This window comes from Stegodyphus dumicola, chromosome 10 (assembly GCF_044657685.1).
Source record: "Stegodyphus dumicola isolate Sdum_Otavi_A_Nest chromosome 10, ASM4465768v1".
Taxonomy (NCBI): Eukaryota; Metazoa; Arthropoda; class Arachnida; order Araneae; family Eresidae; genus Stegodyphus; species Stegodyphus dumicola.
Window position 1 is genome coordinate 84,184,150 of NC_140777.1, and position 27,696 is coordinate 84,211,845.

At 32.0% G+C, this 27,696-nt stretch overlaps 1 protein-coding gene across 1 annotated transcript; it reads right to left on the bottom strand.

Moving 5' to 3' along the window:
* Positions 1-4,933: 4,933 nt before the first annotated feature.
* Positions 4,934-25,237, bottom strand: LOC118202136 (polyadenylate-binding protein 4-like). The gene is made up of 10 exons (XM_035374289.2): positions 24,300-25,237; positions 23,726-23,919; positions 16,728-16,846; positions 15,066-15,225; positions 11,773-11,847; positions 9,910-10,143; positions 9,554-9,748; positions 8,393-8,543; positions 6,236-6,735; positions 4,934-5,556 (listed from the first exon to the last, which is right to left on the bottom strand). Exons 1-10 carry the CDS (start codon positions 24,490-24,492, stop codon positions 5,461-5,463), a joined length of 1,917 nt encoding a protein of 638 aa, XP_035230180.2. The 5' UTR covers positions 24,493-25,237; the 3' UTR covers positions 4,934-5,460.
* Between the last annotated feature and the right edge of the window lie 2,459 nt (positions 25,238-27,696).

Below are 27,696 nucleotides of genomic sequence, written 5' to 3' on the forward strand. Positions count from 1 at the left end.
TTCATAACGCATACAATAGGATACGAAATTTAAGCGTTGGTTTTCTCAATCAATCCCATTGACAACATTTCTTCGATTTGTTTGTCTACTTGCGGCTTCAATACTTCTGGGATTCGATAAACATATGGCTTCTTTCTTTCAGTATCATTTAATCTTATTTTATGTTCTCCTACTTTGGCAATTTGTACCTTATTTATAAATAAGTTGTGATATTTTCTTAACAAGTTCATTACGTCATTCCTTTTATCATCATCTAAATGGCTTAAGTCTACTTCGTTAAGATGAAAATGATCGGACTTGTCACTCACACTGGGTGTGGGATGAACTTCTCCTAGTTCTTCTTCGTTTTCAAATATTACACCTACTGCCTGTACCTTTGGATTAAATTTTCTAATTTTATCTACGTGTACTCTTCTTATTGTACCATCTGTCAGTTTGACTCTGTAAGAATCTGGATTACAACGAGATACTATTTCTGCAGGTCCTATCCATCTGGCATATAATTCATTACCGAAATCTGCACTCAGCAGGTACACTTGATCTCCCGGATTGAATTCTTTTTATATAGTCCTTCGATTAGCATATCTTGCATATGCACCTTGTTTCAATTCTGCAATTATAGATGCTTGCTCTGCTGCTATTTCTAAATTCATTTTTAGCTCCTGTAGATTGTAATGTTGCGAGCTTCCAACCTTCACGCAACAATAGTGGTGACTGCTAAGAACTGGAAAGTAGACAAAGTCTTGAGAAGGGTTTAAATCCCTTTTTATTCAACTTTAGAAATTACAAATGCGTGCTCTTGACGCTCACAAACTACGCCTACCCGGCGGTAAAATAAAAATAAGAAACTAAGAAAAGAATAGTAACAAGTGACTAACTACGAGGCTCTCTAAACGTAACTAACCTCACCGCGTTCTAAAATACCGCTGATAATTCAGCAAACTTCTGAATATTACGTTGAAAAATTAACAATCTGCCGAGGCAAGCACACAGGCCGAAACGCGTGGTTCTTCAATTTCTAACTAGCCACCTCCACGCTCGTGAAGCAAGAAAGCACACTTTCGAACTCGTTTCCCTTCTATTTAACTCAGAATACTTCCGCTGACAATTTGAATCCTTGCGCGATCTACCAAAATTTACATACTCTGGCATTGGCAATTTCAGGGGAAAGTAAGGCTTGACAGGAAAGATAGTTTAAACTTAAAATAAATGTTAGTTAAAATAAATATAAACCCTACAAGATAATCAACAGCACTTTTACCCAATTTTATTGGTAATGGAATTTCTCCTGACCATGACGATTTTAATACTGACAACGGACCTCTGGCCTCTCTTCCATTCATTAATTTCAATGGGGATACTCCCGTAGTACAATTTGGAATTTCGCGGTAAGCGAAGAACAGGTATGGTATGTGTTTGGCCCAGTTTTTAGAGTCGTTTCTAATGATATGATGAAGCATACGTTTTAGAACTTGGTTATACCGTTCAACTAATCCCGAACTTTGTGGATGTCCTGGTGTTGCAAATCTAGGACTTGCTCCTAATCTGGCATGAAATTCTTGTGTTAATTCTGCAACAAAATTGCTACCTTGACCGCTAGCTATTACCCGAGGTGTGCCTGTTCTCATAAACATTTCTAATAATGCGTCGCATGTTGATTTTGCTGTAATTGTTCTCAAAAGGACAGCTTCTGGCCACCTAGAACGTTGATCGGCTAAACATAGTACATATTTGTGACGTTGATCGGCTAAACATAGTACATATTTGTGTTCTGACTTCTAACTGTTCCCAATTCTAATTCTTTCTCTAGCTGCGCTAATTTTAATTTCTCAAGTTCAACTTTTTGAGCTTCTAAGGTTAACTGTGTTTCCCTAGCTTTTATTTCATTTTCTTCTCTAATTTTTCTTTCCTCCACTATTCAGTTTAATAATCCAATTACAAATTCTGGATCATCTTTAAATGTTCCTCAATTTTACCTTTTAATTGGATCAACAGTTTGTGTATCTTCAATTTCACCAAGGTTTACTAAATCTTCTTTTTTAGTATTCTTATACATTTTAATTTATATATATCATACATATATATATCTTCAATACATCTATACTTTAAGTAAAAAAAATCAAAAGCTTCCTACCTGCTTCTCTTGAAGTTTCGCTACTGTCATCTAAAGCTCTGGTTCAAGTGAGAGAGTATGTAATATCACCCCTTTCTTCATCCTCCGCCTTATAGAGAAATAACTCCAACTTTTTGTATTTTGAACATTTATTGCACAAACACAAAACTAATACTAAACTACAATACTAATAACTGAAATAGTATATAAAGTAATACAAGTTAATTTTGGTTTCATTAATTGCTCCCACAAGCTTTCCCTATGACCTTTCTGTCGGTCTCCCTCTTGGAAACTAAACTTTTGATGCCTTCAGATTGAGAGTTAGCGCCCTCTCTATATATCTTGTTGGTTGGCGTCACCCATACATCACACCTACCAAATACGAAGATACAAAGAGCAGTAAGAAGGAGTTTTATGTATAGTATTTTTGCATGTCCAATGATGATACAAATGGCATTAAGTATACCAGTGCTCCGCAACCGGTGTGCCATGAGTAGGATATAGGTGTGCCGCAATCAAATACATGTATTTGACATTTTGCAATTTTTTATCATGTATTTAATGCACAATGACATTTTTTTACTTAATAATGTCTATTTTAAATGTTTTTATATATTTCACTGTTGTGTGGTTGTGTGTGTGATTGTATGTGTGTCAGCATTTGAATTTTTTCGGCACTTCCTTGATAACTCGGAACTCTTTGGTGTGCCACGAAATTCCAGAAAGATTTTTTGTGCGTCGCAGGAGAGAAAAGGTTGCGGAACACTGAAGTATACAATTCTGATAGTGGTATAGACACACTAGTGCTTTGAAAAAATGTAAGGGTATTAGCACCCCAAATTTTTTATACAAATACCCCCATTGTCACCCCAAATTTTTAAAAAATGCTTAATGATTAATAAAATTTTTATTTCATACTCACCAAGTACTTATATATGACAAATTGTATATAGAGTACTTACATATGACAATTACTTAAAATGAATTAAAACTATTTAGGCGTGGTACCAGGACAGCCCACCACCCCTGATTTTGGCTGCCCACGTACTTTTATGTCCTGCAGCTCCCCTAGGAACTGCCCTGGGTATTAGATACATCAAGTAACAGGTAAGCATCAGGAAGTAACTGCCCACATGAGAATGTTGCATAAGTTCTCATATATGAAAACAATTTGCCCAAAATAAACTGGTATTTAATGCAGATATACCTGTTTTTGTTTTGTTTTGTTTTGTTTGTTTGTTTGTTGATATGTTGCTTTTTAAAGCATTTTGCCAATATAATTTTACCTGAAGGAATGTGTGGACTTCATTTTTGAATCCTGATTATTATAATTAAGTTATTTTGGGCAAACTGTTTTCATATATAAGAACCTATGTATCATCCTCATGTGGGCAATTACTTCCTGATGCTTAGCTCTTACTTAATGTATCCAACACCCTTACGTTTTTTGCAAGGCACTAGTTTTTCCATACCACTATTGGAATTGATGTACTTGATGTCATTAGTATCATCATTGGCCATGCCAAAATACTGTACATACAATTTAAATTCGTTATAACTTGTTTAAATTGTGTGACGAAAGTTTACGCATCTTTTACTGAATAATACAGTACAAAGTCCGTAATCCAGACTAGGATTAGGATTTTCCGGATTAGGGGTTTTTCCGGATTTATAGATCATGAATTTGAATCTGGTAAGATGGCATGCAGAAATTATACAATTTAAAATATGAAACCATAATTTATGAAATAAAGAGCAATTATGATCTAAAGGTTATCAAAATTTACAAAAAAAAAAAAAAAAAAAAAAGCTTAATATTTATTTGTTTACTTTATTAAATATTTCTTTCAATGTAAATTGTTTAATTTCTTTGTTTTTTGTGCTAATACTTTCTCTTTAATTCTATAAACAGACCTCATTTCTTGTTCAGTTACAAAGTTACACTGTTCAAGTCCTGTAATTGCTGTTTCGAGAATACCAAATAACTTGTCGATTGAAATTTTTTCGTTTTCAATAACCTCTCTGTCACTTTCTTCACTATAGGAAGTGGTATTTTCTGGATCTAGAACCATACTACGGATTTAGCCGTCCGTTAACTGATTGATGACTGGGGCATTGTCGTTGCAATGAAAAACATGCTTTCACTTTGTAGATCCTTTGGCAGCTCCAGAATTGGAAACTCTTTTTGACATAATCGAAAGTTCAAGCTTAATATTTATAAAATTGCTCTAACAGTCTGCAAAAAGTAATAAGGCGGATCCAATTAGAAGATTAAGGAACTGCACAATCTGCAACATTAACTGAAATGCCTAGAATCAGTAAAGATAATTTTAGCCTAGCTTATACCATCCGTCATCGTACATTAAACGCGCAAAAAAAAAAAAAGTTTGTGGCTTTGAGGTCTGGATTGTAAATTATTCCAGATAATGTATGTCCGGGTTATGGACTTTGTACTGTAATTAAGCATAGACAACCCCAAAACAATTCCAACCAGTTCAACTACCACGCCTGAAGAAAAAATTCTGGAAAGTGATATTTCACCCAACACAGTCTTCTGATATTACACCAACAGCTGCAATATCTGAAGACTAATGTTTGAAAAACAAATTTTTCAAACATTCCAAATCATCAAATGAAGTAAAAGATGTACAATTAGCATAAGAAATTTTTTAAGAACTTGTATTGCCAAATACTACCGACATACATTACACAAACAATGACTAATCACTGGACTTCTTCCCATTGGTATTTCTTATTTGATAAAATAAAGAACTATTATAAGTGATGTTATTTATAAAAAGTTTTAATAATAAACCAGTAACAAGTTCAATATACAATAGTATACCATATGCGTGACACTCAGTTCAATAAATGAAAAAACAATTGTGATGCAAAAAAAACTTTATAATCACAATTTTAGTAAAGAAAAACCTACACCTATCAAAAAGAAAAATAGTCTCTCATATCAAATAGGATATATGTCTGTACATTTTTTTAAAATTATTTTGGCTTTTTTTCTTTATTTTGGCTTTAAATTTGCTTTTTTACTTTTATACGTTTGTTAAAATTTAAATTTAATTTTGTTTAAATATATATATATATATAAAATATACTTATATAGAATATATACTCATAAATAATGATATAATAATAAAAAAAATTTATTTCTCTCTCTCTCTCTTTTTTTTTTTTTTTGGGTGCTCCGGGGAGGGGGGGTCCATTTCTTAATGATATAAAACCTAGATATAAAACACGTAGAATTTTTCTCTTTTTTTTCTTCCGCCCCCCTAATTATTGCCTTTTATTTTAATGCATATAACTGAGAACAAATGTTCTTGTGTACTTGCTCAGGAAACAAGAGGGTTAAGCTTCTTTCTTCTTTTGGCAACTGATATATATTCTTTAGCATGATGAGCTGCAAGTAAAGCAACAGCTTCTTCAACCTATAAAGAGAAATAAATTGTGTGAATTTTTGTAAACAGGTCAATTCTAAACCTGCCATAAGTAAAAGAATTGATTTTAAATAAATGAAAATACATTAAATATTTAAAAAGCAAAATTAAGTCATTGACACAATTAAAAAAAAATTCAATCTGTGCATAAGCTCACACAAGCAAACAAACTGCTATAACCAGTTTTTTATATTAGAATTTTAAAAGAAAATGGGATAGGTTGAAAAACTTGTTTTAAATATTGCACACTTTTACTTCTCATACGAAACTTCAGACAATTAATAATTAAAAAAGACATTGTGGATCTTTTAGTATCTTCTATCATATAATTCCCCTTTTGATTTACTGTAAATATTGTTATTCTAATAAAAGGAACTGATAAAACAATAACATCAAATTTTAAAAAATGATAAAAATTTTCATTCTTTTTAGCAATTAAATTTTTCTCATTTTTTGCTAATGAAATCATTTAGATCAAAATATTGTAATGTATATTTTTCTCTATGTTTCATATTGACAAGTAAAGTTATTAATCTAATATTCTGCAGTTTAAATTATAAGCATGTTTCATAAAAGCATGAAGACTATATGAGATTTAAGTTAATATCTGAACATTATTAAGCAGACAGAAAATTTATTTTTTGAAACTCATAACTATATATGTACTTACTTTAGCATTCAGTAACTCTTGATGTTCTAACATATGCAACAATTCAGAATTATCCAATTCCAACAACATTCCAGTGATCTTTTCAGCCTTCTGAGGATACCAGCGATGTATTACAGGAAACAATCGTTCACCTAGCATTTGCTTCTGCTCTTGAGCATTGGCATCTGCTAACATGGAAGCAGTTAAAGGTTCTTGGCCTCGTATATGCATGGCTTGCTGAGTCACAGCTTGTTGAACTCTTTGAGGCTGTGGTGGATTATGCATGTTAGAAGTATATTTGTATGTGACTGGTCTTTGATTGACATTTGCAGAAGCAATGCTAGTAGGTCGTGCGGCACCTACACCAGTAGGACCCATTGCAGCAACTCTTTTTCCAGATACAGCAGTGGGTTGTTGGCCTGTTATGGGTCCAGCATTCATACCGGCTCTCATTCCTGGATTTTGCGAAGCTGCAACTACTGGACGTGCAGCTGCTCTAGCAAACTGCATAGCTTGGGATGCTAAAAAATATTTTAAAATTGTCATACATGAACATTAATGAGCTTTATGCAGAACATTAGAAAAAAACTCATGCATGGATTGAAAACTGAAAAGCAAATAGGTTTAAATATAAGAATTCTTTGCAAGTCCTGTGTGATTTCAGAATTGAATAAGATGTTCATATTTAAAGCCTACTACAAAATACACTGGCTTTTTTGTCCGAAATACATTACTTCATAATACAGCAAAAAGTAATAGATATATATTCTTCATATGAGTAGTAACAAGTAGTTGATCATACACATGACAAGAAGAGTTTTAATAAACAATAAGAAGAATTAAGAAGAGTTTGTTGAACTTTTAAAAAGAAATATTTATCATTTTATGAGTGACATAAACTATTATAAAAACAAAGATTGGACCAGTGCTACTAGATAAATATGAAAATTTCTCGAGATTGTTACAAGATCATTTTGGAACATATCATCTGTATGAAAGACATGAAATATTGCATAACAAAATTAAGCGTTGTAAGTTTGATCATCATCATTCCAACTACTTATAGTACCCTTTTCATACCTGCCAATTTCAAAATCTTAAAAAAAAAAAAAAAAAAAACTTTTTTTTTTTTTTTTTTTTTTTTTTTTTTTTTTTTTTTTTGAGAGTGCCTATTTGTGAATACCAAAAGAAAGCGAGAAGTTTTCATGCTGTGTGGTGACACAATTTCAAAGGAATTCGAAATGTAATGAAATTCGCTTTAAAATACATGGCTGAGATTGCTGAACTTATAATAATATGATTCTGTTTGTAAAGTACATTAATACAAATAAGATATTCTAAATTTTACGTTCTTTGACTAATTAAAATTTTTATCATTCTTACATTTTTATGCTTAGAAAATCTCAAGTAACAAAAGAAAGCTTTCATTTATCAAAGAACTTTTAAAATGAAGAAAATAAAATTTAAAAAATATATATAAATGTAAAAAAAAAAATCTGAAAGGACTTTAAATTACATCCAAAAGGGCATTTTTTTAACATTTTGTGTGTTACGTTTATTTATTAAATATCATGTTCTTTGCACTTAAACCATAAAATTCAGTTCAATAGCAATGTCTCAAAATAAATTTTAAATGAGCATATCTTCAGAATTTCCGATACACAGTTCCGTGCGCTGGAGATGAAAAAGTTATTTTCCCCAATTGAGTGTTGCCACTTTTTGCTTTTAAATCGTTGAGTTTGTTAATCAAAAATTCGCTAAAGTTTTACAAAATATGAAGCACAGTTTTTCAGCTCTCTAAAAGCTAAAAAATTAAAAATCGTGGGTATCATCATTATGATAACTCATAATATACCTTTTCATCACAATTGTATTTCAAATTCCAGTTTTCATTTCTAAAACACTTTTCCATTTATCAGTAAGCTTAGTTTAACAAAAATCATGAAATGTTACCTAAATAAACTAAGCTTTGTAAGTTTGATTATCATTAACATGACTAGACATATCTTTTTAATGCAAATATACTTCCAATTCTAGTATACTTTCTAAAATAAAATTTCTTTTCCATTTATCAGCTAGCTTACATTAATAAAACTTTTATGCAAATACTACTAATTAAAAAATATTTCATAATATAACATCTTAAGAACAACTATTACATATACACAGAAAAAGTACCTGCAGCTGGTTGACCTCCTGGTCGCATCTGAGGCTGAGTGGGCCATCGATAAGTTGCACGCATTTGATCCATTTGTGGGAAGTAACTTCGCTGAGCTTGACGTATAGTTGGTACAAAATAGTTGGTACATTGGTTTAACATCCGTCCCAACTAAAATGCAAATTTTATTTTTAAAATACCTAACAGCATAAGTCAACGAAAGCTTTTAAATACAGAAAAATGTATACATTGGCAACTCAAGTATACTTAAACAGCTCAAGCCTTATCTGAAAATTAACATAAAGACGTCAAGGTGCTTAAATTTCCTATGAAAAGTACCAATTTCAAATCTGGAATGCCTTTACTTGCTAACTCCATATAAAAAGAAAGAAAAAACATTAGCATTAATAAAATAAAAAATATAAGGTCAAATATCTATTTCATAACCCAAAATTTCAGCCAAATAATTTCTACCACATCCATTCAGGCCAAATTCTAAAATTTCATTAAAATTTTTTGAATGTCATACTCATACCAACCTCGAAAAACAAAAAACTGGGATTTTTATTGCTGCATAGCGACAGCATTTCAAAACAACTCCAAACTGACTTTAATTCATTTTATAATACATCATTGAGGTTACTGACTATGATCATAATACGATTCTGAAGTAATCTGTTCTCATTAGACATAAAATGATTATCGGATTAAATGAAGATAAGATTCCATATAAATAAAAATATTTTTATGTATTTCAGAACAGAACTTCCTTGACACTATATGAAGAATCATATGCAGGAGAACATAATAAAATGCAATTAAAATGTTTATTTTTGTAAAACCTTATATACTATTTATTCATACATGCAAATTATGAAAAAAAAATTGTAATTAGCAACCCATCTTCCTAGTATACACAAATTAAAATCAAGATTTACTTCAAACACATGCAATTTCACCGACAACATGTGAAAAAACCCATCACCATATGAAAACAGAATTTATTCTGGAAACACCACATCATGCTTAACATCTTGAATTACATTAATTAACATTTCAAAGTACCATAATTTTTTCATATCTTTCAAAAAATTTTAAAATTGCTTTTCTTATAAGCTGGAATTAGAAGAAGGTTAAATAATGTGCAAAATAAAAAAATGCCTACAATAAAAAGTATCTACCTGCATGCGCATCCTGGCCATCTGAGAAGCTAAATGAGCTTTGCGCTCTTCTTTGCATTGAGCTAAAGCAACATACAAAGGTTTACACATAACAATTCGCCCATTCATTTTACTTAATGCTTTAGTTGCTTCTTCTGCAGAGCTAAAGCAGACAAAGCCAAATCCCTTGGAATGTCCATTTCTATGTGTCATGACCTAAAAATTTATTTTCCAGAAATATAATTATCAACAGAAGTTAATATTAAAGGTGATCAACTATAATTCTCCAAAATTACATGTAATAACAATGAATATTAAAATTATAAATGATTTTAATAATTTGGTTTCATATAAGAAAATATTTTTAAAAAACCTACTTTAGCACTAGTTATTGTTCCAAACGGTGCAAATTCTTTTCTTAAGCATTCATCATCAATAGCATTATCAAGATTCTTAACATATAAATTTCTACCCTGGTATTTGTTCATACGTTCCATTTTCAACAACTGAAATCTTTGTTTCAATTCTGCTGCTCTTTCTGATTTCTTTTGTGCACGACCAACATGTAAAGTCTTTCCATTGAATTCTTTTCCGTTGAGATCTTCAACAGCCTATTTTTTAAAAAATTGCAACATGACATAGGTAATATTTTTAAAAAATTAATTATGCATTTAGTTAAAATTCACAAGGAATCCCAACACTATGCCACCACCCTACATTCAAATTATAAAGTACATATAAAAAATTATTAGCATACCCACAAATGACATATATCTTGGGGAAATTATCACCTATTTGGGTAATTACTGTATCTCCATTTATCAGATAAAAAAATACCCAAAATTCTTACTTACACATTAAACAATCCTGTTGAATATATGTGCAAAACTAGGTCATATGAAAAAGTCACAGCAACTACCCCTCCCCAAAAATGATTAATACCTCACTCACTTTGTTCGACTATAAAAAGAAAAATATTAAATAAGTCACCTGGTATACTCTAATAAACTTTTGTTTAACATAATTGGAGTACCAAACTTCTGATGACTGTGACATTATATATTCATTGTCATATCAGATAACAGAAATTCAAAATTTTAGGATACTCGACTAACATTAAAACTAATTTTGTGTTCAGGAAATATATTTTTTCCCAGTATAATTTTCCAAAAAATTCAGCCATGTTAATGAGAGGGGGGAAGCTTCCATTACAGTATCACAGATGAAAAATAGATACAGCATTTGTTGGACAGAATGAGGGTAATAATGGCAGCTATTGATGTGAAAATCTAAAAGCAATTAAAACAGTTCAAAAATTAATAAAAATGTTATGCTACATATTTTCACTACCTAATAAAGTTCTACAAGTTTTCCTAAATACATATTTATTCAAAATTGTCTACAAACTGCATACCATGAAATAATTTTTCATTCGCTTGCATGCTGCAATGATGTCATATGAGATGTGTACCTCATGAAGCAAATCAAAGACTGTGGTACTCTTCTGTTATCAGCACTGGATTCAGAAATGTATGCATGGATGGATGGATGTATTCATGTATGCATGTGTGTATGTATACACATATAAATATACAGACATATATATATATATAAACACATGTATACATTTCTGAATCCGGTCCCGACAGCAGAATACCAAGACTGCTCCCAGATTTAAAATACTTAAATCCAATAAAAATGTATACATTTCAAAAGTTTTTATGAACTTTGAAGTTTGTAATACACAGAATAATTTGCTTTACATTTAGAACAAAACTTTGCAATTTGTTTTAGGTTAGAAAAAATATCTTTCAGAAGCTTTAAAAATACTAAGCCATATTATTACTGAACAACTTATATGCTCCAATTCTGGGTTAAATTCAATAAATATTTTGCATCTTTTACAGATTTAACAGAATAATTACTTATATCTAAATATGTCTTTACATAATAAACAATATTTAGATAGGCACTTACTGAATATCCCAGTTCACTGGCATTAATACATATCTGCTGACATTTCGGTAATCTTTTTCGGAGAGGATTTCAAAAAGAGACAACATGGACAATAATCATTTACATGTTTTCTTTAGCCAACTTGATTCTCTACTTTTAGTTCACTTCAACAGTTAACATTTAATAATTACTAGCAAGTATAGAGTACTGAATGTGTTGCGAATGAAGATAAAAGCTAATTTATTTACACTTTACAAAACAATTATTTTACAATTTAAAAAAACCTTTTCAGCATTCTCTGGTTCTTCAAAGTTTACAAATCCAAAGCCTTTAGATTTTCCAAGCTCATCAGTCATTACCTATAACACAAGTTACATATGTAAAATTAATGAAAATAAAATACAAAATAAATATTATTTAGCATAAAATGAACACAATTTATCTTTTGCAAAATCAAAAAGCTATGCATAACATTAAAAACTGCATACAGAAACTATAATTTACATATCTGCACAGAAATTTATATTAGTAAATTTATAAGCTAAGGCAACCATTTAAAAACCATTGCTCTGGTTTTTTTCAAAAATTTCTTATAAACCATGTGCATATTCTTTACAATGAATTTTTTTTTAAATTTTCAGCATTCTTATTAAATATAGACAGCTAAATGTACACTATTAAATTACAAGATTTAGCAAAGATGTAAAATAAGGGCTTATAATAAGTCAGACATATGATCCTATTTGACAAGGTCCAATGATTAAAGCATTTAGAGATATCATTAAAATTGACCTCAAGAAATACATTCATATTTTGGAAATTGGTCCGGCTAAAGTGAAGTATAGGCTGTATGCCAAATTTGGCAACTTTGTTATTAGATAACAAATTGGAACTTGACAACCTTATTTTTCTTATAACTCAAAGCAACAGGATTGTAGAATATTACTCTCTCCCATCATGTCTTCTCCATTTTTAATTTTGATTTATTTATCAAGTGCCATATTTTGTTTTTGATTTATTTATCAAGTGATTCTGATTTATTTATCAAGTGCCGTATTTGCCCAAATGTATTCTCATAAAAACATCACATTTTGGATAACTTACAGCTAAAAATTAGTTTACCTAATTTTAATGACTCATCAAAATTAATTCTTCCTTGTGGATATTAACAATGATTAAATAAAAACAGCCAGTTATTTCTAACTACATGATTTCTATTTTCCACACACCTCTTCTCAAACCAAATTAAGAACTAAAGGTTTTTACATTATCATTTATGTCATCAACCACTTCATGTTAAGCAATTAACTTGAATATTTTCTTTACAAGTGATAATTCTAAAGCATTTTGTAGATTTAAAACAAAAACTTTCATGCACTACAAAATCCAAACACCCCAAAATATCAGATACACCAGAAAATATTATGCTTTTACATATGAAAAAACAAACAACTCTCTCATGCAAGAAGCTCTCACTATAATGATCTGCTAATCTCTACAGCATTCAGCATAAAAGCCAAACTTTCAGTAATTTTCTTCAATGAATAGACTTTTAATTTCATAAATTTTTCTCTATTAAATATTATTTTTGCTGGGAAATTTGCATTTCTAGTTTGTGGCTGTGTTGTTGTTGTTACTAATCTCCATGACTAGTAATATACTAGACGAGGTCCACGAGTCCATTCACCTTTAAAAAATCAAAAACAAGCTTAGGAGACCCGTAAAGGTCCACAAGAAACAACTCCAGGCACTCAAGGATATGAGTCGGTGATGCGGGTGCATTGTGACACTTAGAACAAATTGGGTGCACCTCGGTACCACTCTCAAAAGTAAGTGCCCTCAGGTGCCCACTGAAGAATCGGGAAAGTGTTGTCTGAACACATCTTTCGCAATCCATAGCAAGGGATCTTCCAGGACAATCAGCTTGATATCAGGGATGACATGGGGAATGAGCCAAATTTGCCTGTCAGCATGTCTTCTAATGGAATGCAGTTCAAGATATGCCAGTGAATTGATAATTGGCAAAGGTTCTTCAGAAGCCTCCTTCGCCAGAATGTCTGCCATTTCATTCCCCCATATACCAACATGGGAAGGAATCCACTGAAGATGCACTTCACAGAGTGACGAGACCTGCCTAAGTTTGCTAAGAATTGCGGCTCCAGCCCTATCACCAACTCTTTGCCAGTTTGAAAGATATTTGATAGCACTACGACTGTCAGACAAAATCCATACTGCCTTAAGATCTGTAAAGTACAAAACAGCATTTAGTCCCTCTTCGATGGTTATAAGCTCACTCTTAAAAACCGAACTGAAGTCAGAATTTCTTTTCTTTATTTTAACAATATTTCCATTTGTGCATTTAATGACAACACCACTACCGGAGTGATCCAGATCAAGGCTTTACCCCTGATGCCAAAATCTTTGTAGAGTTTAACTATTAGTTTATGTTTCCAGACACGGTCAAACGCCTTTTACAAGTCTAGAAAAGACGTCACAGTATGATTGGTAAATCGTTTGTTTTGGGCATCTCTAATCTTCTGGTTGAGAAAGACCAATTGATCAGTGGTGCTATGACCTCTTCTGAAACCGTATTGTTCTTTTGGTAGGAGGTCGTGGGTGTCCAGGTGAAAGAGCAACCGCCCCATGATAATTTTTTCCATGACTTTACATGCAATGCTGGTTAGGGCAATGGGTCTAAAGCTCCCATTGCCCTAACCAGCCGTTTGTGGCTCTGCTGAGCAGAAAAGGGTAAAGTAGATAATTCATGGTAGAATCCCCAAAGTAGTTGAAGATTGTGCATCCTTCCAGTGTAGTTGAAGATTGTGTGTCCTTCCAATGTGGGACTGTGTGTCTTCCCAGTGGTCTTATCGATGTGGCCAACAGCCATGAATCATTCTGTGGTGTGTCAATTTCAAGGCAGGAAAACTTGCAGTGGAATGTAGCTATGGAAGACTAGATTATAACAGGAATCTAGCACAGTATCTACTTTATAATCTATCTACTTTTATTGATAATTTACTATGCCACCAAGTATCTGCCAAACAAACTGAACTGTCAAGCAGACTCAACTTATGTTATACATGTCAAGTACATTCATCTATTATTTATCATATGGTTTTAGTAATGTGTCATAGTCTGACATAATTTGTTCATCTGTTTTGTATAACTCCGGGAAAGCCAACCATTAAAATCTTATGTTTTCAACTTACAGCAAATGTACTCACTCCTTTGGTAGGAAACCATGTTTTACACTACTGTGTATCACTCTCAATAACCTTGAAAAATTCCAAACCACAATTCTGAAACAGTAATAGCTGTTAATTTATTTAACAAGCTTAACTTTTAAGTTTCATTTTTCTTGAAAACTTACTCTGGAAGACATTCTCTAAGAGCATAACAAATATTTAAGCTCATCAAATATGAAACCTAATAATCTAATCAGTTTCTTAAATTTTAGAGATGAAATTCTACAAATGAACAGCGACTGAAAATCAATATTAAACCAGACATAACTATATAAGGGTGAAAAAGAAACACTCATTCTAATTTCCATGTTATAATAAAAATATATAAAAACCTTGGCACTTGTTATTTTTCCATACTTCTCAAACAGCTCTCTCAGCTTTACATCATCAAGATCATCACCAAAGTTCTTGATATAAACATTCATGAAGTGGTGAGCTTTTTCACCAAAGAGCTTCTCACGCTCTTTACGGGGGATGAATTTTCCAACAAAACTAGAGAAGATGAAAACTAATTTGAAATCTGTATCAACATTGCTGGTTCAAAATACACATTCATAATCAGATGATCAAATACTACACCTCTAATTAGTAAGTTAAATTAATCAAGTTTGTACACTTTAATATATTAAGTATTTAAATTCTCAAATGTCAAAATATTTTTTTTTACATCTAACAATGATTAAACACCACAAAAAATAAACGTGTTTTTTTCCCCCCAAAAAAAAATTAATTTACAGTTTTAGTGCAAATGAAGCTAATAAAAAGTACGCTGAAAATCAAATTAGATATGATAAAAATATTTTTTAAATGAAGAATCACAATAACTATTTCTTATTGAGTAATTCATTAGTACAGAAGTAGATTATATCCAAACATAAAAAAAGCACAGATAGTTGATAAAATTATGTTCAATATCGAGACCTCCAGCCAAATATAAATAAAAATAATAAAAAATACCCCTATTGTAAAGTTTAGGAATACAGAATATAATGTGAACAAGTGGGATTCTTCTCAGACTATCTGAGATTTCTACATGTGATTTTAAAATGCCTGCTGGCTAAGAAGTAACATGATTTCCAATAAAGATGCATCAACTGATTGACATTTTAATGCTGGCAAGGATCACACTTTTAGCTCTTGGCTGGTTGATGGGGCCCCCTACAATCTCTACGAGTCCCAAATTTTGCTGCCCAGTATTTCCATAAATTCTAAAAATGTTGTCACACATAAATTCTATTATCCAGTACCTCTCCTAAATTCTAAAAATTTTGCCATTCCTAATTTTTGATACTTGGTTTTAAAATTTTGCTGCCCTTATGTTCGGATTCTCAGTTGCTCCTGCTCTAGCACTAGCCCTATGTATAGAGGGGCCTAGCATTTTTCTATTTGATTTAAACAATTATGTTCTCATGTTCTCATCTTCTTATTAGATTTAAATTAATGACCTAAAATCCAGAAATTTCCAAAAGCATTGAAGTTCCAACAATTCTGGATGCAAGACTTTGTACTGTATTTACATTTTTGATAACTTTTATAAACTACATCATTTACAGGTACAGCTTTAATACAAATTCTAATGAAAAAAAACTTATCTCGTATCTATCTTACTACTACTGTTACAGCTTTCCCATATTTTAAATTCTTCATTAAAAGACATTTTCAATTTTATCACGTGGCTCGAAATTCAAAGTGGCAAAATTCAAATTATTAGGGAAATTTAATTCAATCTTAAAGTTTGCCCAACGCCTAGGTTCATGAAACTATTTCATTTATTATGTAATAAATAAGGATGATAAATTAATAGAAAAGAAAATCCTACATCATTTTTGCTCCAGCAGCATCACAATAGGGTTGAACAACAGAATTTCAATGAACTGTTACAATACAAATGGTTTGGCATTACAGATAGAGGCATAAACACTATGCTAATCTTTTTAGTGTTTTATGCATTTTTATAATTTAGTACAAATGTTAAAAACTTGTTATAAACTTACACTTTTCTTCCATTAAGAAGCAAGCCATTAACTTTCATGATCGCATTATTTGCTGCTTCTTCAGTTTCAAAATGAACAAAACCATATCCTTTTGAAGTGCTCTCCTCATCAGTTGCTACCTATTAAAATATAAACATGTTATAAGTAACTACTACAGTCAAAAGTCGTTAATTCGGACTCCCATAATCCGGAATGATCTATAATCCGGACCTCAAAGCTACAAACTTTCTGCGCATGCGTCGCTTTGACGCACGCGCATAGGCGTTTACGCGGGCGCGTAAGACCTTTACTGCTGCAAATATGTGTGTGCATATGTGCATTTAATATATAATGGACGGTATAAGCTAAGCTAAAATTATCTAATTCAGTTAATGTTGCAGATTGCGTTGTTCATTAATCTTCGAATTGGATCCGGCTTATTATTTTTTGCAGACTGTTAGAGCAACTTTATAAAAGTAAGCTTGAACTTTCGATTATGTCAAATAGAATTTCCTATATATATTTACTAATATGTAAAGGATTTACAAAGCGAAAGTATGTTTCGAAATCCGAAATCTGTTTATCAATTTCACGCTGCTCTGCGGCGGGAAGGGGGGGGAAACGCTGCTTCACGCAATGAATTGGAAGTTGATCTGTCAGCACTATCCTTATCTTCACGGCAGATGTTTTTATTTTATTTGGCTTATAATTCCTTACTAAATGTAGTATTTCATGTCATGTACTCCGTCTTTGATATGATTTAAAGCAATTATAGGACTTGAACAGCAGAACTTTGTAACTAAACAAGAAATTATGTCTGTTTAATAGAATTAAAGGGAAAGTATTATCACATGAAACGAAGCAACTTAAACAACTTACATTGAAAGAAATGTTTAATAAAGTAAACAAATAAATATTAAGCTTTTTTTTGTAAATTTTGATACCCTATAGATCATAATTGTTCTTTATTTCATAAATTACGGTTTCATATTTTTAATTTTGTAATTTCTGCATGTCATCTTACCAGATTTAAACTGATGATCTATAATCCGGAAAAATCGATAATCCGGAATCGCCGAAGTCCACTTTTGACTGTATATATATATAAAATTATGTATACTATTAAATTACAAGATTTAGCAAAGATGTAAAATAAAGGCTTATAATAAGTCAGACATATGATCCTATTTGACAAGGTGCAACGATTAAAGTATTTAGAGATAGATATCATTAAAATTGACCTCAAGAAATACATTCATATTTTGGAAATTGGTCCGGCTAAAGTGAAGTATAGGCTGTATGCCAAATTTGGCAATTTTGTTATTAGATAACAAATTAGAACTTGACAACCTTATTTTTCTGATAACTCAAAGCAACAGGATTGTGGAATATTACTCTCCACTGTCATGTCTTCCCCATTTTTGGTTTTGATTTATTTATCAAGTGCCGTATTTTGAAATGGTAAAAACATGAACTCTCTTTTACTTTCTTAACACTAGAATATTTGATTAAAGTTTCAATTATCATAATCATGGCTGATGCACAATGAGGAAGCTGTGAGTGATGCCGAGTTTGTGCCATTTGGACTTTTTTAAGCAAAAATATATTGTTGCATAGGGAGAACAACAGCACAAAAAGAAATTAAAGAAGGATTTCTCAAAAGGTATTAGCTTCATTTAATAATTTAAAATTTGCTTTTAAAACTCTTGACATGTTGATAAGGCTTGCTGACCTTACAATAGATCAATAATTTGACTTTTTTTTTTTTTTTTTTTTTTTTTTTTAAGTTACTAAAATCATTAACTTGCACCCAATAAGTAACTTTTACCATCAGTCCAATATAGTTCCTGAATACCATTTCCAAATAGCACTACAAGTTCATTCAATCTTAGGAAGACCTATGCCCATTAACAAAAACAACTGTGGTAAAAGTATATTTAAGGGTACTCCTTGGCAGTTTTTGGCAGTACATGGATACCGAGTGCCGCTACGCAAGCCAAAAAATTGCACAAACTCGGTATCCATGTACACATCGACCTATTTTCACTTAAAAAAAACATCCCAGAATTACACAAAAATGGCATTGTGCACTCCCTTGACTTTATCCATGAACACATCGACCTATTTTCACTTAAAATGTCAAAGAAGCAACCAATTCTACAGTAGAGGCAGACAAAAAATACATAATCTCAATAAACTACATTTTAAACCAAACAATAAAATAACATAAAAAAGGAAAAACAGTAAAAGTATAGTTTAGGGTACCATTTGGAGAAACTTGGCAATTTTTGGCGGTAAATTGATACTGATTTTGTGCAATTCTTTGACTTGTTATTTTGGCTTGCGAAGCGGCGATAAATCGCAAAAATCGCCGCTACACAAACCCAAAATAACAACACAAACAATTGCATAAACTCGGTATCCATGTACACATCGACTTATTTTCACCTAAAAAAAACCTGAATTGCACAAAAATGGCATTGTGCACTCCTTTGACTTTATCCATGTACACGTCGAACTATTTTCACTTAAAAAAATCTACGAATTGCACAAAAATGGCATTGCGCACTCTTTTAACTTTATCCATGTACACGTCGACCTATTTTCACTTAAAAAGGAGCACCAAATTCTACAATATAGGCAAACAAAAAATACATAATCTCAATAAAATACATTTTAAACCAAACAATAAAATAACATAAAAAAGGAAAAACATGTTATACATTTAAGCACTACCAAAAGCAAATATTCACTTACCATGATTTTAGAATTTGCTTTGTACACTCAGAGCCACGTAAAAATCAAAATTCAATCATACTCAAATGGCTTTTCTCAAACCAGGTACTCTTTCTGATCGAACGCTTCACATAGTGACCATCTGAACCTTTCTTCCTACAAACCCATTCAAATCCATCTAAAAGGTTTTTACGTTCGACTAGACGCATATCCTTCCTACATACAGGACACTTATAATGGCTACTAAGTAAACCTTCATTTACACACCAGTCAATTAAAGCTCTTTTCCCCTTTCGCTCCAAATCGTACAGAAATTAATCTTACTACATTCGGTCATTCTACTGTCTAAAGAATCAAACCAACACACACCACAAAAACGCTTACAAAAGATCTCATGATTCAAAATTTCCCAGAATCATGCACTTGATTACGTCACAATAGGGTTTCCATAACAGTCAACTACTCAGGCTACCATAAATGAAACAACTAGGCGATAAATCAAACAACTTCGTCATAATACAAAGGGGTACCTTAAAGTCTACTCTACCTGGAAAAACTTGTTATGCATATAAGCACTACACAAAGCAAATATCCACTTACCTCATTTAGAAATTTTTTCGTCTTCAGTCATACAAAATTCCTTAAGAGCATCCAAAAACTTCCTAAAATTATCTAATCTCGAATCCATATATTGGTGTCACCATATAAATTCACAAAAATAAGAGTAAAAAGTATCATAAGTAGTTCCAGACTGTCTGGAAAATGGCTACTAAGTAAACCTTCATTTACACACCAGTCAATGAATGCACTTTTTCCCTTTCTTTCCAAATCATACAGAAACTTCAAATTAATCTTACTACATTCAGCCATTCTACCGTCTAAACAATGAAACGAGCAATGTATTTCCTAACAATACATACCACAAAAGCCCTTACAAAACATTCCACGATTCAAAATTTCTCGGAATAATGCAAACGATTATGTCATAACAGGGTTTTCATAACATTCAACTACTCAGGTTACCATAAATGAAACAACAACTTGGAGATAAATGAAACAACAACTTCATGATAATACAAGAGGTACTCTAAAGTCAACTCTAACCACAACTGTTGACTGGAATAGTTATAAAAGATCTTTTCAAAGTATTAAATAAAGAATCTGATTGATGAACAGTTGACAAAAGCAAAATAATAAAAACAAACAAGTTCTTTTCATAAATAGTATGTGAGCTGTCCAGTCATGATGTCAAAAAAAAATCATTAATTCAATGCAAAAAAGAGCTTTAAACAAAACAGTTCTTCAGCAAGATATACACAGAAATTCATTTACATATGAAAAAGTGCAAAAACTCTCAACAGAAATGAATTCAGAACATGTTGAGAAAGATACTACTATACATTTTATACAACACCAGGCAAATGCAGAAAGATGGATACAGTCATTTATATATAAATCAAATTAATTTTTACCAAGAAGAAAAAGGTTTCCACATTCAAATGATAAAGATTATGGAATTCCACAAAACAGCAGAATGAAAAGAAACAAGGTAAAGCTCAACATAACTTTATATCAAACCTAGCAAGATCCAAACAAGACAAATCACAGGGATGAAAAGCTTTTAAAACAATATTAACATCAACTGCAGATAAGAAATATGTGAAAAGCTGTAAGCAAAAAATAAATATAATTTGGTAAAATTCTAGTATACGCTACGGCCTTGCTACGATTTTGAAACCTTTTGTCAAAACCAAAATGACTCGTTTGTACGGCTCATCATAAATACTGCATTAAGTGCTCATCATAATGTTGCCAAATCCCGTGTACTAGGAGTAAACCTCATTTTCTGATGCTTAGTGTAACATTTCATTTTAAATTTTATTTGATTTGGATTGTCTTAATCTACTGTACCTTTATAGACAGGGCCGTTCCTAGCAGAAGTGCAGCACATAAAAGTATATGCGCAGCCAAAGTCAGGGGCAGCTAGACACTAGTGATACCATGCCTAAATTTTAAATTCATTGTAAGTACTTGTCATATGTAAGTAATGTAAGTACTTAGTGAGCATGAAAAAAAAATTTATTAAGCATTGAGCATTTTGTTTTTAAATTTGGGGGCGGCAATCTTAAGAAAGTATGCGGGCAGCCAATGACCTGGGAACGCTTCTGTTTATAGAGCTTTATATAAAGATTTAGCCAACATTTCATCAGTAAATATTTATATTTAATTTTATTTTGCATGAATATATGGGACATTACTAATTTTATTCTTACAATGGTGTGTGCATTAATTATTAATTTCATATTTTTATAAAATTAACAAAACAGAGTGATGGCTAAATAAATAAGCAAAAAAGTAAAGAAGCTTTACATATGTCTTATTGCTTACATAAAAACTTTAGAATGACAAAAAATAACAGTGATGCCAGATGCATAAAACATAATAATACAACAAAACAATGATGCAACTAACTGCACATAACATCAATTAAATGCTGGATTCTCAACAATATTCAGTTGTGTTTAAAAGGATTTCAAAAATTTAAAGTTTTCCTTCTCCACTCAGGATTTTCTCAATATGAAATAATAAAAAATGGCAAGATAAAAGTAGCCAAAGAATATAAAGTATAGAGAATGGTAATTAAATATGGTGAAATTTTAGTCCAGGGACTTAATTCATTCCTGAAGGTCATTTGTAAACAAACATTTTTTTTTACAGAAATTAATGTAAAATGGATTAATTCATTCCTGGATTACAGATGATTGCTTATTTAAACTTTGCAGAACTTTGTGCACAAATTTATAATCCCAAAATGATTTTTTTTGGCTTATATATGATAAACACTGAATTAAACAGATATATACATAAAAATTCAATTTTGTTGTACCTGTATGAAGAAAACTGCTGGCATAATCAAAAAATGATGAGTTAGATATTTCCACACAAGGAGGCATAGTTCATGATGCAAGGTAGGTGTGATTTGTATACTTGCGGGCAATTTGGCTGCTCTCCATTAACAATGTAACAGCTAAGTACAAAACTGTAAATGGCAATTTATAAATAAAAAATGTAACAGCTAAGTTTAAAACTGTAAGTGGCAATTTATGTTCTTATAGCTTACATTAATGACATATCAGCCACCCAACTGGTACAGTAGTTAACTTTGCTGACTGCCTGCCGAAGGGCCCAGATCGAATCCCGGAGAAGACAAGGATGTTTGTAAATGTAATAGTGTTTGTGGGGCATGGGGGCACTCTAAATATGCAACGAGCTGAAAGTCCTCTTGAGAAGTTGGTGGTAAGAGACCCTTGGACCTGTTCCCCCTGGGGTGCTATCCATTTAAATTGGGGGCAAAACTGAACTAAATTGCACTGTCACCTGTAAGGTGTTCAAGCCTGTTGCTAACAAAAGGCATATCTTGCACTTCTTGCCATGAGGAATTTCGTGGGGTTGAGCTAACTATAGGTCAGACAAGTGAGCATTAGTAATAACAACAATGGCACATCAAAAGTTGCGAATTTAACTTTAAGCATGAACAAGGTTTATGTTGTGTACTTGCCGAAAGACCACTGTTAAAACTTTTAAGCTTGAAAATTTAGAACTGATAGTTTAAGTGGTTTAATCCTGGCATACGGTATGCACAGGATTTGGTGACATTATGATAAGCAGTAAACAAATCATTTGGTGTTGGCAACAATTTTCGAAATCGCGCCAAGGCCGTACCGTATATTAAAATTTTACTGGAAATGAAATTTGCATGATTCAAATTTCATTAATTTAATAAAATGTATTGCTAAAAGAAACCTTCTCTGGTTAAAGACTAAAGTTAAATACAAAGATTCATCATTGTAGTGGGAGACCGGAAGGTGTTAAAAAAAATTAGGCGAGTTAGTAGCTGTGTTACTCTATGAGAATCAAAATAAGACAAATAAGAAGGTAATCTCAATAAGGGAAAACCTCAATGTGTTGCAGCATGCACTCCAATGCTAGAGAGCATACATCAAGAAAGTGAAGTGACTGTAATGAATATGCATATCATTTAAATACATTACGTGTAAAAAACACACTAGTTATTTAAGAATGATTACAATCATGAATTATATCTGCAATAAATTAATGTCAACAAAATCAAGTTAAAATTCTTTTGAAACAAAAGTTCTTCAATAAATAATTAGTTTTAATGGATTTTAGGAGTTAGTTTCCAGTCAAAAGCCATATCCGGAAACAGATGTAAAAATACTAAAGCAAAAGTACATTTGATACATTTTTAAAAAAGGACTTACTTTACATGATAAGATATTTCCAAAGGCAGAGAATGTGTCATACAGCACTTTGTTATCAATAGTTTTGTCCAGGTTCTTTACGAAGACATTACCTACACCTGATTTTCTTAGAGATGGATCTCGTTGTGACCACATGATTTTAATTGGCCTTCCTCTGATGGTGTCAAAGTTCATTGTGTCTAAGGCCCTTTCAGCTTAATTAAAGAAATAACACTAAAATTAGAATTATATATGTTCTCTTACCATGAAATAAAAATAGGGAAATTTTAACTATTTAAACATTCATATTATCATACTTTTTATATTCCAAATTGAAACATCAGAAAATCTCTGGTTTTAATTTGTCTATACGTACATTTACATTCAAGAACAAGCACAACTGCATGCAAGCAGTATGTAATTACATAGCTACCTACCCATGACAGCATAAAACATATTTGCCCACAATTAGATGAATACCTTAGCAACACAGCTGGCCAGATGTTCGACTTTAATCACAATATATATGAAAATAAATTTATACTTTAAATTACTGCCAATAACAAAAAAGATAAATAATTTAAAATATACTTACCGTCAACAGGCGGCTGAAAATTAACATAGGCACACCCAAGCGAGCGACGTGTAATGAAATCTCTGCAAACTCTTATGGAAAGAACTGGTCCTGCTGTCGAAAATTTTTCAAAAAGCATAGCCTCTGTAACATCCGCATGTAGATTTTCAACATATAAAGAAGCTATGGGATAATTTGGCCCACTCGGATTCATTTTGTTCACGAAAACGTATAGTTCAGCCTACAATAGAAGTAATTTCCTATGCAAGAGGGGATTCCCCTTTCTGCCTTAAGTTATTTTAAAACTATTTTAAATATTTTAAGACTTTTATTTAGCATTTTTTATTATTTAAAAAAAATTTCTGGCGCACGAATCAGTAAAATATTTTTTGTTTATAATTTAAAAAATTTTTTAACTTCGCACATGGAACCTCGTCAGTGACTCTAGAAAGTGTGACTCTTTGACTCTTTGATAGTGGAGTGGTTATACAATAGCTGTACTTTGTTGTAACCTAATGGAATTCCACATTGGGCATAATGATGGAAGTTCTGATTTGGTACCCTCAGAATGATCTTGATGGGGATAAAAGAAGAGGAGGTGAGTCTTCGATAACGCGGTAAACATTACTTTCGCTGGATGAGAGTGGTGAGAATTCTGTTTTGTAAACAGCGTTGACGATGATGCTGGCGCCATCTATGGACGGCTGAGGGAAACATGCATTAGTGAGAAATTCAGTTATTTTGGAATAAAATACTATTGTGAATGCGTTGCATGTGTTGTAATGAAAATGTAGTATTAAAAGTAAGAATAGCAGTGATGAAAAACGGAGATGATATTGTCCTGGCAGAATATGGTGAAGCGATGATCTAACACTATAAATCGGAAACACATTCACAATGCTGAATGTTACCTCGTTTTCGCAAGACAAGATGACCAACATAGTACTTACCAGGGCTTGATTTCTGTAGGGTTACCATCCCCCCCCCCTCAAATTTCTTCAGCGCTTCAGTTTCTCCTCCTCTAGCATGCGTGATAAGTTCTAAGGCTATGTGCATATTTTGATTTATTAAAAGAATTTATTTTTAGAAATGGGTGTTTAGCAGTTACCAAGACCCAAAAAATTCAAAAACAGAAGTTCCGGAGCCCTCTTGAAGGCGTTCAGGAAGAAGGAGGAAAATAAATAAATAAAATAGTAATTAAATTTAAATTAAAAATTCAATAAAAATAAGGCTATTAATAAAAATTTAATAAATTATTAAATTAATTACAAATAGTTAAATAAAAGAAATACAATTTCGGACCTCCTCTTATTTGGGGCTCCGAATGGACTTAAAATTTACTTAAGAAGACACTACTAAGGACCTAAGGATTAAGAACCTAAATTTTTATTACTTATATAAATTAAATATTGCTAGCTGGTAATATTAAGAAGTTATTTTGGAGAATTAAAATATTGTTGCGTGCGTACGGGTTCGTTATGAAATGAATGCACAAGTCCGATGAAAAATGAACAAAATTTATTATTATTCCAACAAAAATGCTTAAATTTCCTCGGATATTCGTGCAGTACTACAATATCTCACAGTCTTTTAACTACTCAAACGTTCAAGAAAACTTAATTCAAAACAGGTAAAGAAAATCCGCGAATTCGCTACAGTCAACAAGAGCAATTTTCTAAACAAACTCTTAAAACAACAACAAACTATAAATAACAACAACCGAATTGAGAGGTTTTCCTCCTTTTTATAAGATTTTAAATCGCGCGCGAGAAAATTTCTGGAATTTTCTCTAAAGCAAGAAGATATATTTATTAATTAAATGTTAAATGCACGTGCTCTTGTATTTTTAATTTTCCCGCTTAGCTTTCCTTTAATATTCATCACGCGCTGCACTGCACAAGGAAATAAAACAATTTAATTTATAATTTTGACTTTGACTTATGACTTACTTTTTCTGGTCATTAACTACTAAAGAGTTTTCGCCAGTAGATCGCATTAAAGTGCACTAGGCAAAGATATTTTCAAATAAATGGTACTAGGGAAGTACCAACACCCGTGGGCGAAGAAAATTCAGCTGAGTGAGCAGGCATATTTTAATACTTACGAAAGTAGGCGTTCATCATAAAAATTGTGCAGTGGTAAGCAATGGCATTAAATTGAAGCATGCAGGCAGGTTCATTGAGTTGTATGCAAATGCAGGTGGTGAGTGCAATATAGCTAGTAAGAGTACAGGATAAGCAATAGTGAGACATCATGAAAATGGCGCGAAGACAATTTGAAGCTGTGAATGGCATAAGAGTTCAAAGTCCTTCAGAAGTATGCAGTAGCTAGATAGGCCGTAAAAAGTTCAAAAGTTCGTAGAATCATACGATAAAGTAAAAATTTTTACAAAATAATTTTAAAAATGAAATAGTAACATAAAGTCTTGAATAAAAATTTTTCTTGATTAACATAAGATGCAACACAAATAATAGGATAGAGTCCAATTTCAGAGTTCAAGTAAATTTTAAAATTAAAATTTACAAGTTACCACCATGACGAATTGTGATGAATTGTCCTTGGACGTTTGACAGTGTATTCAATGGTTGGATCATAATCCAACATTTGTTTAATTGCGTTATACTGACTATGCTTCATCTTCTCGAAGAAGTTGTGAGCTGTCATGAGTGTAAAGTTATGCACAGATGGAATATCCAGGTCGTTATGAATTATAGAGTTTCTCACGTACCAAGGTGCATTCACAATGCTATGTAGAATTTTATTTTGAAGTATGTTCAGTTTTTTGCGCTCAGTTTTATTGGCGATTGCCCAGGCCGGAACTGCATATAGCATGATCAGTCGAATTAGAGATATGTAAAGCATTTTCTTTATTTTTAGACTGAGCTGATTTTTTGCCGATAATAGGATAAATTGCCGTGTAGGCTGCATTTGCTTTGTTTAAGATATAAGAAATATGACCTTTGAAGTTGAGAGACTTATCTATGTAAACACCTAAATATTTATAGGAATTAGCTACAGGGATTAGAGTTCTATCTAAGTGGATATCATTATTGACTCTTAATCTTGTTTTGTATCTCCGGTAGAGCACAATACAACATTTAGAGGCGTTGAGCTTAATTTTTCCAAGTCTTGCACCAGTGATTGATCATATTGAGATGCATTTGTAAATTACTTAGAGCGAGCTGGGGACTTCTGGATTCAGTCAGTACTACAGTGTCGTCAGCGTATTTGAGTATTTTCGTGTTGAATGGGTGCGGGAAATCATTGATATAAACATTATAGAGCCGGGGGGAAAGAACGGATCCTTGCGGGACCCCGCTATGAATTCTTTTTATGACAGATAAGGCGTCACCGCAGCGAACTTGAAAAGTCCTGTTTTTCAGATAGGAACTAATGAGTTTTACGAAACTGTTTGGAA

What these genes read in the sequence shown, in the direction of transcription:
- LOC118202136 (XM_035374289.2), bottom strand. Translation starts at nt 24,492, where the DNA reads ATGAATCCGAGTGGGCCAAATTATCCCATAGCTTCTTTATATGTTGAA. An exon ending in TTTTCAGCCGCCTGTTGACG is followed by an intron (nt 23,920 to 24,299) that starts GTAAGTATATTT and finishes TCTTTAATTAAG; the next exon opens with CTGAAAGGGCCTTAGACACA. An exon ending in AAGAGTTACTGAATGCTAAA is followed by an intron (nt 5,557 to 6,235) that starts GTAAGTACATAT and finishes TTCTCTTTATAG; the next exon opens with GTTGAAGAAGCTGTTGCTTT.